Source organism: Chelonoidis abingdonii, chromosome 9, assembly GCF_003597395.2.
Source record: "Chelonoidis abingdonii isolate Lonesome George chromosome 9, CheloAbing_2.0, whole genome shotgun sequence".
Lineage (NCBI taxonomy): Eukaryota > Metazoa > Chordata > Testudines > Testudinidae > Chelonoidis > Chelonoidis abingdonii.
The window spans coordinates 79,895,891-79,915,389 of record NC_133777.1 but is presented as its reverse complement, the minus strand read 5'-3'; the positions used below and the strand labels follow the sequence as shown (position 1 = coordinate 79,915,389).

At 46.1% G+C, this 19,499-nt stretch overlaps 1 protein-coding gene across 1 annotated transcript in view; it reads left to right on the top strand.

The window, feature by feature from the left end:
• IGDCC4 (immunoglobulin superfamily DCC subclass member 4) overlaps positions 1-19,499 on the top strand; it is a 174,666-nt gene that overhangs the window by 52,806 nt on the left and 102,361 nt on the right. The window contains exon 2 of the mRNA XM_032766026.2: positions 3,886-4,215. Within this exon, the coding sequence (XP_032621917.1) occupies positions 3,886-4,215 (330 nt within the window). The remainder of the gene's footprint in view (positions 1-3,885; positions 4,216-19,499) is intronic.

Below are 19,499 nucleotides of genomic sequence, written 5' to 3'. Positions count from 1 at the left end.
GATTTACCCTCATCAAGAGCCCCACTCTTGGATTTGTGTTGCTGTCCAAATCATTGTGTCGCGTGTTTTCATTCTGTTTTACCCTGCTAATAACTCTGATACTATCCTGAGCACAGACGGTGCTGACTGTGTTTAGTCTTCAGTCCTCCACACCCTCCAGCGATGGCAGGCAGTGTGCATTACATGGGAAGGGTAATAAGACAGCTGCACCCCGAAGGAGAGCAGCACTGTGAAAACACCAAGTGTAGTGGTTTGTTTGATCCAAGGCAGAAGGTAAACTGAGGCATGGGCATGGCTCTACTCCAAGTGTGAAGAACTAAAGAGGTCACAGGGTGGGGGGAATTTATATTTCAGGTTGCATGAAAATTAGTTTCTTTATAATCAGAACTTTTAACCTGCTGTTAATTTTCTTCTTGGCCATTGTTTGGATGAAGGGGGGAGGGAAGGCACCATTATAATCTGTTGGAGAGTGCACAGAGAAGAACATGTATGTCTGTGACTCTGAGCTGAGACCGCGGATCAGCGGGCCTCTGTGAGCACAAATGCTTATCCCTGAGCTCTGTGCAAGCTGACAGGTTTTCTGCACAGCAGGGGGTCACTAAATTAACTGTGCACTTGGGCCGTGCAAATTCCTTCTTTTCAGTGGCACCTGGAACTTTCGATGCCTAGAAACAATTCCATTCCCCTGCATGTGTAATTTTGCGTGTCATTGCCCCTAATTGCATGCTTAAAGTGCGCGCTTTTAAAATGCAGCCCTTTTATCGGCAGTAGGTAGTAGAAGGTTTAATAGAGTGTTTGAATTCCTATAAAATTAATCTGTAGCTTTCTGTGATAGGGTATGGGCAGGGAGCCATGTGGTTCATATCTAGTGTTGATAAACTCGTTATAGAGGCAGGAAACATTTTCGATTGGAGCAGTGACAAAATAATTTGGAGGGGAGCTATGAAAAGAGTGGATATGATGCTTCTAGCACAGTGGAGATTGAAATTGCTGGTGTGTGGAAGCAGAGCTGCCAGCTAACATTGACTTAGTGTCTCTGGAGACCCGTAATAGCAAATGCATTTTATTAATGACAATATTCTTTAGGAAATGCTGAGGCATTGTTGCTAGAGGTGGAACTCTCTTGCAAGTGGGATTGTGTGTGTTGGTTTGGAAACCTTCCAGACCAAGACCTGTTCAATTTAACTTTCTCACCGCTGGTAACTGATCGAAGATCTCATTGCGGCAAGCAGGCTGCCAAGAGATGTGATGCAGTCTTCTCAGTGTCTAGTAGTTTGTAGCTGTGACATCCTTCCTTTTGACTGAGAGTGGAGATACAGCATTTTAGGAACCGCTTGCAGGGATCATCATGGTGTTAGAGTGCCAAGCCAGTGGGATGGATATTTTGGCCATTTTTCTGTTGTTTGTTCTTTTTTAACTGTTCATTTACCTTATGATAAACTGTTAGCCTTGTGTTATCAGTTATTCAACACCTGCTTTAATGGGTATTCCCTGTTTTTCATTCTTTTTTCTCCCCTTTGGCCTTTGCTCTGTTTCTCTCGTGGTTCATTACTAATCAGCCCTTGTTCATGATCTTGTTACTGTTAGATCTCTCTGGGTGAATTTTTTGTAATGCAGATTTGGTTGTCAGCTGAAGGCTGCACTACTCATGTCTAGCTATCTAGGCATGATTCTGCTCCCATCCATGTTAGTTGGGGTTTGCCTCTTTTGTAGTGCTCTGCTCTTTGTTTTTTACCAGTCAGCCCACAGAGATGGAGTTCTGAAAGCAAACATGTAAAATAACCATTCTGTTAGAAATTATGACCAGCCTGAATCAGATCCCCAGGTCTGACGCCTGTTTCTGAATTTTGTGACAATTTACATTTGGATCCAAATCTGGATCTGAACTTCCTGTCTTGTGCTTACTTCTACAGGGGGCTCTGAACACCCTTGAAGTTAGGACTTGGCTTATGACTACCTACTCCTGAGAGAATTCTGTGCCAAAAAATTAAAAGTTCTTCACCAAAACAATAAAAATTCTGCACACAATATTGTAAAATTTGGCAAAATTCTGCAAATTTTATTTGTCAAAATAACACTATATAATCACGCCAGTTTCAATTAGTTTAGTAATTTATTTCAAAATACCTCTCTGTAAATATGTCTGTTACAGTACAGACTCACGCAAAAATTTCCCCAGGGTTAGAGAGTTACAGAAACTCCTGTGACAACCCAGTTCCAGTTTCTTTGCCCCCTGTTCCCCCTTAAAAGCCCAACTGGGAGGCCAGACACCCACAACCCCTCCCCACAAGTCCAGCCGTGGGCCTCCAGTCAATACACCTGAACCCTCCCGCCCCCGGAGCCCAGTCATGGGGATCCCCGGAGCCCAGATACCCCCACCACTTCCCCTCCAGAGTCCAGCTGTGCCCCCTCCTCCCCCAGCCCAGACACCCATCCCCCTACTGCCCAGGGATCCAGAAGGAGAAACAGCCTGTTGCTGGGTCCCAGGCTTGTGTGGAGTTTCCTGCATGCTACTGTCTCCTTCCCTCAGGGCCTGTGGGGAACTATAGCTGCTAGGAAATTTCGATCTCTCCCCCTTCTCCCTCTGGCAGTGTCTTCTCTGTGCGAGCTGGGCTCTGCTAGGTCCAGCAACCCCTAGTCACGACCAGCAGCACTGCAGCCCATTTCTGGGGGAGGGGGAAAGGAAATTATGTGCAAAAACATTAATTTCTGCAAAATTCTGTGTTGTGCAATGGTGCAGAATTCCCACAGGAGTAGACTGCTGGAATATGGCACCTCTCCCCATGTGCATCCAGGTTAAACAGGGTGGCTGGGTATTCTCAGCAAAAGACTCCCTTCTTTATGGAAAAGTTCTACGGAACTTCCTAAGGATAAAATCAGTAGGATTATACTATAAAATTACATTACAAAATTAAAGGACCTAAGAGCACAAACAAATTTCGATAGGCTTTTAGCCATCATATGGAATGCTATTCCGGAGAGATAATTCTCTATTACATCTTATAAGATAGTTAAAGCCCGTGGGAAAGCTCTTATTTTCTTTAATTTTGTAGGACTTTTCCTGTGTGTTTACACATCCTATGCGAAGAAGAGTCATTAAGTTTGGTAGGAAGCAGTTTCCTACCATTGCTGAGCTGAGTTCCGCCCCTGGGATATGCTGGCTTCAGTGAGACTTGTGCCCTGATGATGCTAAGGTCATAACTGCCAAGTTTTGTGCAGTGATACGTGTGACACTTCCTGCAAAAATCTCGGCTAATTTACATACTTGTCCATAGCCATAAATATCGGGTTATGCTCAACAGGCCCTGCTCCTAGTGGGGTCGAGGGATTGGACAGGGAGCTGCAAGGAACTGGACAACTGTAGTTTGGGTAGGTGAGTGGGTGTCTGGCAGTGCAGGAATAGATGAGAGGATGCTGGAGGGAGTCTGGGGGTAAGTGGGCGGTGCTGGGGTGTCTCAGACAGTAGCTGGGGTGTATGGGTGAGGATATCTAGAAGGCAGGTGTGAGAGCCAGATTCTGTTGCTGGCTCCCCCTTGTCTTTTGTGCCTGATGATACTGTTACTGCCACCTTTGCCGCCTCCTGCATACACCTTCCCCAGCAGCGGTATAGCAACAAAGGAGGCAGGAAGGCTGTCTGCAGAGCTGACACCACTGTAGCCCAGAGGAGACACTGCAGGTCATTCCTGTAGCCCAGCTTAATGGGAAACCTCTCAGCTGTGCGGGAGAGATGTGCGAAGGGGGCTGCCACTTGTGAGTGACACGTCAGATGCCAGACCCCTGGCAGGGCTGAAGTTTGCATGTTTATGTCCGATCGTGTTAACTGCGAAGTGCTGTGACATCTGTTTGTATAAATCAGGAGACAACCCAAATGTCTTTTCCTTGCAGGGAAACTGTTGCAGGGGGATTCTCTGGAGCTGAGCTGCAGGGCTGCCTCTGCAAAGGTGACATTAGAGCCGAGCCAAGCCGTGGTGTTGGACTGTAACCTGGCTTCTGTCGAGCAGCTGATCAATATCACATGGAAGAAGAATGGGTTCCCATTAGTGGAGCAGGAGCACCTTCATCTGCTTCCAAATGGATCACTCTTCATATCGTCCCCGGCTGCTGCTAAGGAGAGTAAATATCCTGAAAGGACTGGCGCAGAGGGTAATTACTCCTGTGTCTCCCAGAGCTCCTTAGGCGCAGTTGCCAGTCAAACGGCTGCAATTAGATTTTCAGGTAAGTATTTTTCTGGTATTGATATAGACTCTTCAGCCTGGCTTAAGAGTGGAGGAAGAATTGTCTAGGAAAACGTGGTTCCTTTAAATGCTGGCAGGCCTCAAAAATGTCTGCAGAATAAGTTACGACGTCGTCGTCTTTCTCCCCCTCTCCCAGTTACATTTTAATTTCCCATGGAACCCTTCCAGATTCCCTCCTGACAAGGCCCTTCTGTTCTCGGAAAGCCAGGCTTTTCCTTTGGGACGATATCTCGTCAAGTCCTTTTGTTTCAGGACACATGGGCTGTATACAGAATGCACTATATTTCCAAAGGCCAGGCCCTCAGCTGACCTAAATCAGTGGGAGTCAATGGAGTTATACCTGCTTACACCATTGAGGATCTGCTACCTTCTAGCATTTCTTCAGGGACAAAAAGCAGTTCCGTTCTGTGCTAACCTTCTGTCTTTCCTCCTTTATTCAGTCTCTTGATTGTTTTTTTTTGCCCCCATGTTATTACAGAAACTGTGGTGCTGGGTCTTGTTAAGTTGAATTATACTGGGGTGTGTGTGAGTATAAAATTATATTGGCACATCCCGAGCTGCACTTTGATTAGCTGTTGATATTAATTAGTGTTACCCAACACATAGCAAGAAGAGTACCTAGGAGAATGACTTACAGGGGACCTGAATGATGAGATCAGAGGTCAAAATATTTTCTTAGCCTGTCACCATTCACCTAATTCCTTTGGGATCTGCTAGATAATTAGCACTGCTTTATGCTCATTAAGTATAGTGAAGTGAGTGGAGCTGTAGTCTTTGAAAAGTCTATCCTTGCTCCTAAAGATGGTTCTCCTTTTCTCTGGTGTATTCGGCTCACACATTGGCACAAAGGAGGAGTAGGGGGAAGTGGGGAAAAAATACTCCAGAACAATGGATGCTGAAATAGACTGTGCTGGGGAGCAAGGGAAAGGAAATAAGGTCTGTGTGTGTCTTTGAATAATGGAAAGGCATCAGACATTCTGACTTCTCCTCCTTACCTAAGAATTCCATGCTCTGGATGCAAACTACCTGCTGTGCTTTGGTAGGTCCCATCTCCCTGGGCCCCATATAGAGGTTGATGAGTCTGCTACACCTGTGGTTAAAAGAGCAGAGGCTGAGCGTAGAAAATGCAATATTTAAGACTCAGAAGGCCTTGGTTTGTTCCCCACTTGGGTTGGCAACCCACACAGGTGTGTCATGTTACCTATAACCAGTTAAGCTGTTAACATTTTATTGTAACATATTTTCTGTCATTGGTGGTGTTGATTTTTTTTTAAGATACCTCTGTGTGTGTCAGTATAGTTCCCTTGGAGTGTGCTGCATTGACATTTGTGGAGACCGAAGCCCTCTTTGCTCAGATAACCAGTTTAGCACAGGAACTGGAGTCCAAGCTTCTGCTCTCTGTGCCTGTCCAGTGGGACCCCCCGCCCCCATGGTTGGAAGATCATTCAGACCACGTGACTATTCAGTCCTCTCTCCCTCTGTTGCAGTAGCACTAAGGATCTCAATTATTGTCAGTTGTTTGGTGGTGGTTTCTATGATGTGGATACTGGAAATTGGACTGACACTTAGGCCTTACCTATACTTCAGTAACGTGAATAACGTAGCTGAAGTCGATGTACTTTGATCTACCTACCGCAGGGTCCACACTACACGATGTCGACTGGAGACACTCTCCCGTCAACTCCCCTTGCGCTTCTTGTTCAGGTGGAGTAAAGCAGTTGACGGGAGAGTGATTGGTGGCTGATTTAGCAGGTCTTCACTAGACACACTAAATCAACTGCCGATGCATCGATTGCTGCACATCGAACTCTTGGTAAGTGTAGATAAGACCTTAGTGTGTCTTGCTGTGACTGCTTTCTAGCTACCCAATGGAATTTACTGATCTCATAAGAACGGCCATACTGGGTCAGACCAATGGTCCATCTAGTTCAATGTCCTGTCTTCTGACAGTGGCCAATGCCAGGTGCCCCAGAGGGAATGAACAGAACCCAGCAATTTGGAGCGATCCATCCCCTGTCATCTAGTCCCAGCTTTTGGCAATTGGAGGTTTAGGAACAACTGGAGCATGGGGTTGCTTCCCTGACCATCTTGGCTAATAGCCATTGCTGGACCTGTCCTGCATGAGTGTATCTAATCCTTGTTTGAATCCTGTTATACTTTAATCCTTCACAATATCCCCTGGCAATGAGTTCCACCGATTAACTGTGCATTGTATGAAGAAACACTTTTGTTTCTTTTAAATCCACTGCTTGTTAATTTCGCCGGGTGGCCCCCTAGTTCTCATGTTATGTGAAGGGGTAAATAACATTTCCCTAATCTCTTTCACCACACTGTTCATGGTTTTATAGACCTTGATCATATTCCGCCTTAGTTGTCTCTTTTCTAAGCTGAAGAGTCCCAGTCCTTTTAACTTCTTCTCCTGTGGAAACTGTTCCATATCCCTCATCATTTTTGTTGCCCATTTCCCACTTCTAATATATCTTTTTTGAGATGGGGCGACCAGAACAGTATGCAGTATTCAATGCATGGGTGTACCATGGACTTATATAGGGGCAATATGATATTTTCTGTCTTACCCATTTCCTAATGGTTCCTAACATTCTGTTTTGCTTTTTTGACTGTCGCTGCACATTGAGCAGATGTGTCAGAGAGTTGTCCATGATGACTCTAAGATCTCTTTCTTGAGTGGTAACGGCCAATTGAGACCCCATCATTTTGAGTATAGTTGGGATTATTTTTTCCAATGTGAATTACTTTGCATTTATCAACATTTGAATTTCATCTGCCATTTTTCTGCCAATCACCCAGTTTTATGAGATCCCTTTGTAACTCTTTGCAGTCAGCTTTGAACATAACTATCTTGAGTAATTTTGCATCATCTGCAAATTTTGCCTCCTTAGTCTTCACACCATATCTCAGATCATTTGTGAATATGTTGAACAGCGCAGGTCCCAAGACAGATCCTTGGGTGACTCTGCTATTTACCTCTCTTTCTCCATTTTGAAAATTGACTGTTTATTCCTACCCTTTGTTTCCTATATTTTGACCAGTTTCTGCTTTATGAGAGGGCCTTCCCTCTTATCCCATGACTTCTTAGTTTGCTTAGGAGCCTCTGGTGAGGGACTTTGTGAAAGGCTTTCTGAAAGTCCAAATACCCTGTATCAGCTGGCTCACTCTTGTCCACATGGTTGTTGACCTTTACAAAGAGTTCTAATAGCTTGGTGAAGCATGATTTCCCTTTGCAAAAGCTGTGTTGACTCTTCCCTAACAAATCATGTTCATCTATGTGTCTGATGATTCTGTGCTTTACTCTCGTTTCAACCAGTTTGGCTGGTACTGAAATTAGGTTTAGTGAAATTTCCAGGATCGCCTCTGGAGCCTTTTGTAAAAATCAGCATCACTTTAGCTCTCCCCCAGTCATCTAGTACAGAGGGTGCTTTAAACAATAGATCACATACCACCGTTAGTAGTTCTGCAATTTCATATTTGAGTTCTTTCAGAACTCTTGGGTGAATCCCATCAGGTCCTGGAGACTTATTACTATTTAATTTATCAGTTTGTTCCAAAACTTCCTCTACTGACACCTCAGTCTAGGACTTCATCAGATTTGTCACTGAAAAAAGAATGGCTCAAGTGTGGGATCTTCCCCTCATCCTCTGCAGTGAAGACTGATGCAAATAATTCATTTAGCTTCTCTGCAAAGATCTTGTCTTTCTTGAGTGCTCCAATAGCACCATGATCATCCAGTGGCCCCACAGATTGTTTGGCAGGTTTCCAGCTTCTGATGTACTTAATTTTTTGTTTTGCTGTTAGTTTTTGTGTCTTTAGTTAGTTGCTTTTCTAATTCTCTTTTGGCCAGTCTAATTAACTATCTGGTCCTCCTACTAACAACACTTTTAAGGGACCCGAAGGGCATGATCAGCTCCCAAAAGATTCTGAGATATATCTACATGAAGAGTAGCAGGGAAGAGGTGCATTATAAACTTCATCAGAGCCACAGTAGGTTGAATATGGACTATCTTTAAACTAGAGCCTCAGTCAGCTGAGCTGTGTGTAAGTTGTAATGCAGGGATCGAGAACTGCAGGGCGCTTGATGTACGCAGTGTGCTTCTTGGCTATTGCTAGGGATTGAACCAGAGATCACCAGAGCTAAAAGCCTGTGTCTCTACAGCTTGAGCTAAAGAGCCAGGCTCTCTAGTTGATAGATGTAACAGTTACATCCTCTGTGGATAGGGCCCAGAGAGGGCATGCTGCACACTGTCTCCGTGTGGGCTGAGAGGAAGGCGTGGGTGAGCTAGGCATCCAGAAGAGCAAATGCTGATTAATGAGTATGGGGTCTCAAAAACAGAACGAGAAACCATAATGGGATTGAGAGTCTGAAGACAGGAGCATGAAGAACAATTCTGTGAGATCCTGGCACAGGTGGCAACTAAAAAATTTCAGAGAACTAAAGATACGGAAGCACCGTTGTAACAGCAGGGAGCCAGACTGTGCACTGGGGTGCCCCCTGAGGAACTTGCCATGCCGACCTCCCCTTTCATGGCCAGAAGGGGTCTCGGCTGCTTCTGTTCTGCTCAGACCTGTAGGATCACCCTCTGTGGATTCAGGGATCTGCAAGTGTGCTCAAGCTTGGGCCAGTGCACGAACATACCCCTTCCACCCCGCAGAGAGCCAAAGCATGCGTCTTCAGAAATGCCTTTAAACGCAGGGAATGGGGAGCTGCTTGCAGGCCAGTTTCAATCAAATGTGGCTTCAGATGACAAGTGACTGCAGAGCAGAAGACTCTTGCACCAAGAGTGATTTGATTGTATGCAAGCATTAATACATAGAAAGGCATGACCGATAACGTGGTGTGTGGTTGGTTGGCTTTCGTTTTTTTGTTTGTTTGTTCTGTGGTTCCTTATCTAACAGTTACCTCTTTAACACTGTGAATGAGACATGCTTTGGTAAATAATGGAGAGAAGCTAAGTGGCACTTTTGCAAAATGTACAATAAAAATCAGTGCATCTGTCCTACCCAGGCAGTTTGTTGTAAATTACAGAGCTAGTTTAAAAAGCAAATAATTTTAAAGACATTTGAAAATCACACTTTTCTCAAAAGGGTTTACCTGCTGCTGTTTACTAGTACTGTGAATTCAGAGAATGATATTTGGATCTGTTTTCTCAGTTAGTCAGTGTCACTCTTTCTCCTGAATAGATGCTCTCCCCTGTAATTTGTTTTGGGTTTTCACACATGGCAGTCGTTTTCTTCTTAGTGTATGCGCAACATGCCTCAGATGGTACATGACCCGGATTCATCACCGAATTTGGTCTGCCGGTTGGATCATTAGCTTCCCTGGCCCAGGCTGGGTACTGAGATGAGGTGCGACGTGAACGCTGATCCATGCCCCCCACACATGGCAGTAAGGGATGGAAAACACAAGAAATAGAAATTGTGCAACCACAAAACTTGGCAAGGGGAGCTGGGGTTGAAAACACAATCTGCTCTTAAAATTACTTGATTTCAGATTAATGATATCCCTTTAATGTGGGCATTTGCCTGCTAATTATTATTATTTGTATTATGGTTGTGCCTAAAGACCACAGTTACAACAGATGTCCCATTGAGTTACGTGTTACACAAGCACAAAGGTAACTTAAAAAAAAATCTACACCACGAACAACAGAAAACATGTTATAAGAAAACGTTAACAGTTTAATTGATTTGTATGTAACATGACACGTCTGTGTGGGTGGACAGCCTAAGTGGGGATCCAAACCAAGGACTTCTGAGTCTTAAATATTGCGTTTTCTACTGTCAGCGCTAAAAGGCCTCTGCTCTTTAACCACAGCTGTAGCAGGTCAACCTCTCTCTGTGCCCCAGCCACCAGTAGAGAGAGAGAGGGTGCCACACAGAGTAAGCATTGGTTACATGTATAAAATTTAAAGGATCCTATATATGATGGAATGGATGGATTTACTGAAAGCAGTGGGTTCTGACAGGGGGGTAGTTCACAGTGATTGGCACCTTGCAGGACGGGGCTCAGTATACTAAGAGCATTACTCATAAACTGCGAAAAGGAAACCAAATATTAGAAGTGTTGAATATTGAGGGTTGTACTCGAACTTGTCATGAATAGGCTAGTATGGGAGGTGAGTGTTTCCCATTAAAAAAGGGAGGCCTTCATTGGCATATCTCCTCCTTGAGTCAATCTGTGCAAAAAGCAGGCAACAAAAGAGAAGAGGCAGGGTTGTTCTAACTGATATGTTAGATGAATTAGTGAGACCCGACAGTACGGGGGACCCTGGCAGGTGAGGTTACCCCCTGCGTTTTGTAAAACGAGTTCTTAGGAACACCGAGGATCATTAGTAATGTTTCATTGAACTAAACAGAAAATGTAACAAAGGAAAATACAATGGCATCCCAAAGTGCTCAGATATCATAGAGTTGAGTGCAGACTGGCTAATCGGACAGATGGGTGCACTGACACAGTGCTGATGTAGGTGCTTCAGGACTGAACGTTTTACAGGCATGTTTAAATCTCTCTCCCTTCCCCCAGACAAAAAGCCAACCAAAACCGATTTTCACTGTTTCATTTTTAAGATATGAAAACATTTCTATTAATATTAGATTTCTTAAAATAATTTAACAATCTAAATATTGGACCGAAACTAAAACTGTGGTGTCCTTTTAATTATAGCTGTGTTGGGAGATCCAGTAACTAATTACAAACAGTTACTTTTACACTAGTTACATCTGGGTGGCTCTGAAGTTGGCATTGCCCAATAGCGGGTTGCTGGTAATAAGTTACTGTAAATGTATGAATGTTCTTGGTAATGGATAACCCTTAATAAAGCAGGAAGGATTTACAGTAAGATATTACTCGTAAAGTTCCAAAGTAGCTACACACACTTTTTTTTTGCTTGCTTCTGCCTGCCCTGTGTATTTGTTTCTTAACCTCAGCTTGGATGTTGCAGTTAGTGGTGCCAGTCTGGGCAGAAAAGTGACTTGTACGGTACGTGCCGGCATAAATAACCGTAAGGGCTGCTGGGAAGACTGACTCTTCGTGTTTTCTGAGGAATTTATGATAGCCTGCTGCAGACTCCCAGATGTGCTGTGGAAATAGAATAAACAACCCTTTAAAAAGCAACTTAAATTTGACCCACGTTATGCATTTCTACACAGCACTAACTGGCTGCCGTGTACAGGTTTCTGACCCCAAACGCACAATAATTTCTCGAGCCTGCGTTTTGGTTGGTACACTGAGATTCTGGGAGGGGCCAGTTGAACTGGTGCTGACAATTCCAACACTGGTGAGTGAGCATGGAGGGAGCATGGATTTTTTTTTAAAAGGCAGTCATAGATTCATAGACTTATGGTCAGAAGGGACAATTATGGTCATCTAGTCTGACCTCCTGCACAACGTAGGCCACAGAATCTCACCCACCCGCTCCTGTAACAAACCCCTAACCTATGTCTGAGTTATTGAAGTCCTCAAATCGTGGTTTAAAGACCTCAAGGTGCAGAGAATCCTCCAGCAAGTGACCCGTGCCCCATGCTGCAGAGGAAGATGAAAAACTTCCAGGGCCTCTGCCAATCTGCCCTGGAGGAAAATTCCTTCCCGACCCCAAATACGGCAATCAGTTAAACCCTGAGCATGTGGGCAAGACTCACCAGCCAGCACCCAGGAAAGAATTCTCTGTAGTAACTCAGATCCCACCCCGTCTAACATCCCATAACAGACCATTGGGCATATTTACCTGCTGATAATCAAAGATCAGTTAATTGCCAGAATTAGGCTATCCCGTCATACCATCCCCTCCATAAACTTATCAAGCTTAGTCTTTAAGCCAGATATATCTTTTGCCCCCACTAGTTCCCTGGGCCCTGGCTTGTTTTAAAAACCAGATGGGGGATCTCTTTGGAAAGGGCCTTTCAGACTAGCCATTGAAATGCTTGGAGTCCACTGCGGGTACACTTCTGCCAAATTTGAAACTGAGATTAGGCTGCAGCTGGTCATTCCATCTTGATCAAGTGGTAGCTACTGCAGCATAGAATCATAGAAGCATGATGGGGCCAATCCTATTCTATTACTAATGCATGTAGCTTTAGTGGGGCCACTTGCATAACTAAAGAGGGCAGGGTCAGGCCAGTATGGAGTGCAGTGGGAGCTGAGAGCTCCTGCTACTGGAGTTTCTGTGGGAGCTCTATAGCCCCAACGAAAACCAAGAGGCTGGTGTAAATTACCATAGTCCCATTGAAGTCAGTGGAGCAATGGCAGCTTATATCAGTGGAAGATCTGCCCCCAGATGAATTAGTTAAAGATGCTAATGAAGCAATTCTCATGAGGAAATAGTCTGGGGAATTTTGCTGGCCATTTTGAGATTGGAAAACAACACTGAATGGGCCAGGACCTGATGGAACTGGTAAAAGCACAAAGTTGTTTAGTTTGGAGGCTGAGGCCCCATTTGGGAGCCAGTGATCTCTCTCCAAGTAGGCTGTGCGCTCTTCTTGGGCTGCATGTCAGGTGTCTCCTCTTTACTGGTGCCTTCTGCTTGTGAAAGCTCAGCTCCGGCTTCGCTGCATTAGGTAGCAGCAGGGCAGGGGCTTAATCTTTGGCAGGGAAAGAGATTTGGGGAAAGTCCAAGCTGGCAGTAAAGTGGGAGCTTTATTGCAGACATACTGATGTCCTCAGGTGCCGGGTGTAGTGTTTTTAAGGTGCCCTGGGAAGTAGCTGAGAAAGTTATAATGGATTTTGGTCCCAAGCTCTTCGTTCCTCCAGTTCAGTGACTCTGACTGCAGGTGCCAAAGAAAACCAGGCGATGCTTTTATCCTCAAGACTGCTCGACTGGGCAACATCCACGAATCCAGCCCAACACAGAGGGAGCAATCTGATTTCTCAAGCTCCCTGTGCTGTGTGCACCATGCTAGGGAGAGATGTAAACAGACCCTCTGCTTTGCAGAGTAAGACTTGGCTGCATCAAATCTTCTGTTTGCCATCGTCCTCAGAAACACGGGTCACGGCGCCAGATTCTGCTGTCCACTTGCCTTCTCGTAGATTGAATTGGCAGTGGAGGCCTCATGCTCGAGTCCGCACCTTTGGGTGCCCACGTGCCAGTGTGATTGCCCAAATGTGGAAGCTGGTCATCCAGCTGAGGTGCCTATGTTAGACTATAGAACCACAGAACGCACCCTTATATTGTCACGTTAGAGACTGTTTAGACCTTAAGATAGGTCCTTAGGCTTCAGGCCTCATAGGGTTATAAACTAATCAACCTTGCTACATCTCTCCCAGGATACACTGGTGATATTTGCCCCTCACCTCGACTCCAGGTAATTTGGTGCAAAGCATGGAAAGTATAAAGGAGTGGAGGGAAAACCATTCACTTACACAAGGGAGATCTGTGACCCAGCATGCAAACCTGACCCCTGCTCTGCCCCTCTTGAAGAGTGAGGAGAGCCTAGGTTTGCTTCTGACTCATAGCCAGTGCCTGCCAGGTGGAGGCAAAAATACACAGAAATGGGCAGGCAGGTTTCTGGATCTAAAGAAAAGGGTGAGGGGTGGGGAAAGAGCTGTCCTCAAAGGCTGGAGCTGAAGCACAGAGAATCAGTGGGCTCAGACCAAGAGAAAAACAGCAGCAAGTCCCAATGTTCGAGTGTCAGATTTCCAGTGCTCAGTGTGACCTTTCCCAAGAAGATGCACAACCCAGGCCTGACAGGGATTGGCCCCTCAGGCCTTCCTACCCAATCCCCTTTAAGCCACCTTGGTCCCAGAGCCAGGATTCAGCAAGGCAGCTTTCTGTAGGGCTGCTGACTGAAGAATTTCCTTTGACACTGGTTTTCAGCTCGCCATGAGAAGTATCTGCTTTCTGCAGAAGAGTTTGAGGTTTTGTCCAAAAATGGCTATTTTTGCTTATTTCTGCTTGTGGGTGTGTATGGAGGACCCAGCTCTAGGTTTGTCCCATTCTGCCTGGTTCTTTTACTGACCTTTTTGTCTAAGTTAAAGAAAAAAAATTTGTCCCGTGTTGAGTGAATACAATAAACGCTCAATCCTCCAGCTGTTGCCAATCCCAGAGATATGTGGCCCCCTAAGGACAGTTGGCTTCCAATGCAGGACAGACTAGAATTGCAGAGGGTGGGCACGTATCCAGAATATCTCAATAATGTTCATTTCCAGAGCTTCCTTTATTTTTACAGTCAGAGTAATCCCTCGGTCTGGATTGAACTGTAACAGATGTACTGGTCTTGTTTTTTAAAGGGTTTCTTTGAGCATCGGGGGTTGCAACCCCACTCCGACACTGTGGTGTTAGTTTGGAGGCATTGTTCTCCAGTCCCCTCATGGAGAGGCATTGATGCCTAAGACTCAGCTGCTGTCCAGTGAGAGGTGCTCTGACCCAGGTGAACTGTGCAATGAAGACATCCCCAGAGAAGGAGCATGGGCAGGACCTAGAGAGGTTGCCAAAAAGGGCAGGAAATAACAGATTGCGTTCTGCTGTAGGGGTCCATGCCTGCGACTTTCTGAGCACCTAGTGAAATTAGACCCCTGGATGCCAAGGAGCTTGCATGGGTATCACTGAGGGCAGAATTTGTCCCAGTGTCTTTTGACGAGACGGTAAGGAGGAGGAGCAGTCACTGTATATTGTACGGCCTCCTTCTGAACTCGAGGGTAAAGTTCTAGACAGTGAAGAGCAGTAAAAAGCGGTAGCAGCTGTCTAAGTAGCAAAGACTCTACGCTGTCTGTGCTGTCTTGCAAGGTGACTACCCATTTATAAACGGAAGCAGAGATGAAAGGAAGGACTTTCCAATTCAGGCTGGTATTCGTTTCAGGCACAGAAAAAGATCTCTCGAGATCTAAGGCATTAAAATAATAAAACAAAGTAATATCCTAGATTAAAGTCCCTCGCATTTGGAAATTGCCTTCAGAGCTGTTTTAAGAATGTGAGAGCCAATAAATAAACCAGTCCTTGACTTAAAAACTAAGCTAGGTTAGAAAATAACGTTACTGCAGTAATATTTTTCTGTGCTATAATACCTCTCGTCCTGTGATCCTAATGACGGTTAATGACTGTGAGGCAGGTAAGTAATATTAGCCCTGTGTGCCACTAGGAAACTGAGGTACAAATTGGTTTGCATTTACCCAGCATCTTCAGTAGGACCAGGAATGGAAGCCGAGGGTCCTGTGCTTGCCCATTGGAACACACTTACTCTAGTAGAAGGGTAAATAGGCCCTGAGCCTGTCTAACACGTGTTTAACCGTGCGTGGGAGGCAAGTTTGTAGAAATTTTGGTGGTGCCCAGAACCCGCCCCCCCAAACTCCGCCCCCACCTACCTAAGGCTCTGGGATGGGTTTGGGGGGGAGGTCTGGGATGCAGGTCCTGGGCTGGGGATTAGAGGGCAGGAGGGGTGCAGGGTGCAGGCTTTGGGATGGAGTTTGGGTGCTAGGTGCAGGCTCTGGGCTGGGGCAGGGGGTGGGTGTGCAGGAGGGGGTGAGGGGTGCAGGCTTTAGGACGGAGTTTGGGTGCAGGCTCTGGGCTGGGGGTAGGTGTAGGAAGGGGTGAGGGATGCAGGCTCTGAGAGGGAGTTTGAGGGTGGGAAGAGGTGTGTGGGAAAGGGGAGATGGTGCACGCTCTGGGAGAGTGTGCATGCTCTGGGAAGGAGTTTGGGGATAGGAGGGAATGCAGGGGTGAGGGCTGTGGGGCTGAGGATGAGGGGTTCATGCTGCAGGAGGGGGGCTCAGAGCTGTGGCAGAGGATCAGGGTGCAGAGGGATGAGGGTTGGGGCTGAGGATGAGGGGTTGGGGCTGCGAGCTGGGGCTCAGAGCTGGGGCAGAGGATCAGGGTGTAGGGGAATGAGGGTTGAGGATGAGGGGTTCATGATGCGGGGGGGGGCTCAGGGCTGGGGCAGAGGGTTGAGATGTGGGGTGAGGGCTGTGGGGCTGAGGATGAGGGGTTCATGCTGCGGGCGGGGGGCTCAGGGCTGGGGCAGAGGGATGAGGGTTGGGGCTGAGGATGAGGGGTTCATGATGCTGGGGAAGAGGATTAAGGTGCAGGGGGATGAGGGTTGGGGCTGAGGATGAGGGATTCATGATGTTGGGGGGCTCAGGGCTGAGGCAGAGGATTAGGGTGTGGGGGGCTGAGGGGTTTGGGGTGTTGGAGAGGGTCAGGGCTAGGGCCGAAGGCAGCGTAAGGGCAGCCTGCCCTGCCAGTAGGAGATTGTGGGCACTAGGACCCTGGGGCAGCAGACAGCAGTTCTGCCAGAGCCGTTCTACTCTGGCAGCAGAAGCAGGCAGGGGAGAGGCGCTGTGCTGGTTTCTGTCAGGCAGGGACGTGGCGGGACGGGGGAGCGGGGAGACCTGCGGGGGCCGGGGGCCGATCCAGACAGAGCCAGGGGAGAGACCTAGGTCCAAATATTGCTGGAGCAGGGCCCCCAGCCCTGAATATTCCTGGTGCTCAAGCATCGCAAACATATATAACCTGCCACCTATGTAACCGTGTGCTGTGTGAATAGTCCCACCCAAGTCAAATGCTATTCACCGTGCATAAAATCTTTGCAGGGTTGGAGCCTTAGTTGATTTGTTATCAGTTTAGGTAGAGTCTATGTGAACCAGTTGGTTTGCTTAGGCAATATTAAGCATACAGTGTCCCAAAGGCCGGTTTCTCTCTCCTTTTCTCTTCCTTCTGCATACATTTGCAGTGCCAGATGAATAGCTACTAGCAGTATTTAATAAACAGGGTGACTTTTTGGGCTAATGAAATGCTGGGGATTGGACAGGAGACAAACCGGTATAGTGCAGACAGACACTGGGTAAATTGTGATGATTAGAGATGCGAAAACCACCTTGGGTCAATTCAGCCCTTTTCCCTGGCAGTGCAGAACAGCCTGTTTGCCTTACGCCTCTCTCTGATTGGACATAAAATTTCTCACCTTACACAGCACTTCATTTTACTCAAAGATTCTAAAAGCAAATAAGCTGTGCAGAACATAGGTCGCAGCATGTAAGGCCACAAGGGATCATTATGATAATCTAGTGTGACACCCCCCAGTCCCTGTATAATATCAGCCTTGCACCTCCCGCATCGACCCCAGGAACTTGTGGCTGAACTTACTAGAGAGCGTATCTCGTAGACGAGGTGGCATCTCTTGAGCTAAGGACTCCGAACGATAGAGAGTCAACTACCTCTCTTGGTAAATTATCTCCAAGATTAATTACCCTCACTGCTAGAAATTTGCACCATATGGTACAGCAATGTGCCTTACAGTTTAACTGATCTGGTTTTTTTGGCTGGTAGCCTGTAGGGGAGACCAGTGGAAAAAATACTGGCTCTGAAACGGGAATATTACATATATATAAAAAAAATAAAATCCCAAATTTTTGTTTCTAGATCTTTAGAAATGGATATTTGTAAGAATATGGGGAAAGACACTCCCTCCCTCCCATCTTCCGCCGTGCTCTATCACATGGCATCCAAAATCAGATGAACTGTCTAAGACTTGTCGCTCCTCATGTGTGCATTCACATGTCTCATTTTATTACCATCTGCCCGGGGAAAGTGCTGCTTCTTCAACGAGCATTTGCACCTGACATAACTTATTTATTTCTGAATCAAGGGTGACGAGGAAGTTGATTAATGAAATGCATCCCCCAGCTCATTTTGTTTTGCAGGCTGGAGAGACGTGTTTGCGACATTAGCATTCGTTTCGTGTGAGTGGAGTATTCCAAGGGATCTGTTTCTGTGCAAGTGAAATAGAGCGCTGTGGTCTATCAGAACTTGTTTACATGCAGATGGAGTTATTCTTCATACTGATTGCGTCGGCCATGGCTGATTAATGTTAGGCGATAGAACAAGGCTTGTCTGGAAGACGAGGGAGAGAAGTCGTCAGCCAGCAACCTTTTTCTTCTGGAAGGTGGCATGTTTCTGTCATGAGATGAGTCTGTGCTGCAGGTCCTGAATGTGGCTCAGGGACTTTTTTTTGATCAATAGGCTGAGGCAAATAATAAGAATAAAAAATGACAGTACTTGGCCCTCATAAAGCATCCAAAGATCTCCAGGTGCTTATCATGAACTTTGCTTCATGGTGCCATGTGAGGTAGGTAAATACCAGTAAAGTGAAGCACTAAAGCTAGGAGGGGTGGTCAAACGCCCACTGAAATCAGTCTCAAGACTGTGGCTTCATTGGGAGTTGGATGAGTCTTAAATGACTTGCTGAAAGTCCCACATCAAGCCTGGAGCAGAGCCTGGGATGGACCACGTCTCCTCCTGCCTCCCAGTCCTGTGCTTTAAGCAGATCATCTTTGCTGCCTAGAAATCTATTGCATGGTATATGTCACTCCCCAGAGTGCGCACTAGCGAAGTGGGCCAGTCAGGTCACACGTCTCCTGTGGAGTCAGTCAGCCACTCGCAGGGATTCTGCTGGAAATCTGAGACAGTGGCTGTGGAAACAGTCCGCGCCTTTCTCCAAATAGTCCCAGAAATTTGGGACCACTGTGACATTTAAGGGCTTTTGGCTCCCACACTGGTGAAGGGAAAGTATCAGATGGAAATGAGTCGAGAGTCTCAAAGGGACCGATCAGAGGAGACAGTCTGTCTCACCAGGAACGTGTGAAAGAGAGAAGTTTGGAAGCTATGTTCAGGCCTGGCCAGGTGACAAGGAATCCAGTGTCAGCAGGAAGGACCTAGCATTTTTTCCCTTAATTTATGGGGTTACGCCAGCTATTGTTACAAGAGAAGAGGACAAGTCTGACAAAAGCTCATCTCCTTTGTGGGATCTGGTTTGCCAAGATGAATGGACTACCTGTCCTGTATAAAGCCATAAGAATTTCTCCATCCGAAGAGGGCCTGGATTCACATAGCCCAGCATCATGTCTGACTGGCTGAGACTGGATGCTTTAAAGCAGGGCTCAGCAACCTTTCAGAAGGTTGGAGGGTGGGGGATAGCTCAGTGGTTTGAAGATTGGCCTGCTAAACTCAAGGTTGTGAGTTCAATTCTTGAGGGGGCCATTTAGGGATCTGGTGCAAAAATCAGTACTTGGTCCTGCTAGTGAAGGCAGCGGGCTGGACTCGATGACCTTTCAAGGTCCCTTCCAGTTCTAGGAGATAGATATATCTCCAATTAATTATTTATTATAAGTGGTGTGCTGAGTTTTCATTTGTTCACTCTCATTTAAGGTTTCGTGTGCCAGTAATACATTTTAACGTTTTTAGAAGGTCTTTCTATAAGTCTATAGTATATAACTAAACTATTGTTGTATGTGAAGTAAATAAGATTTTTAAAATGTTTAAGAAG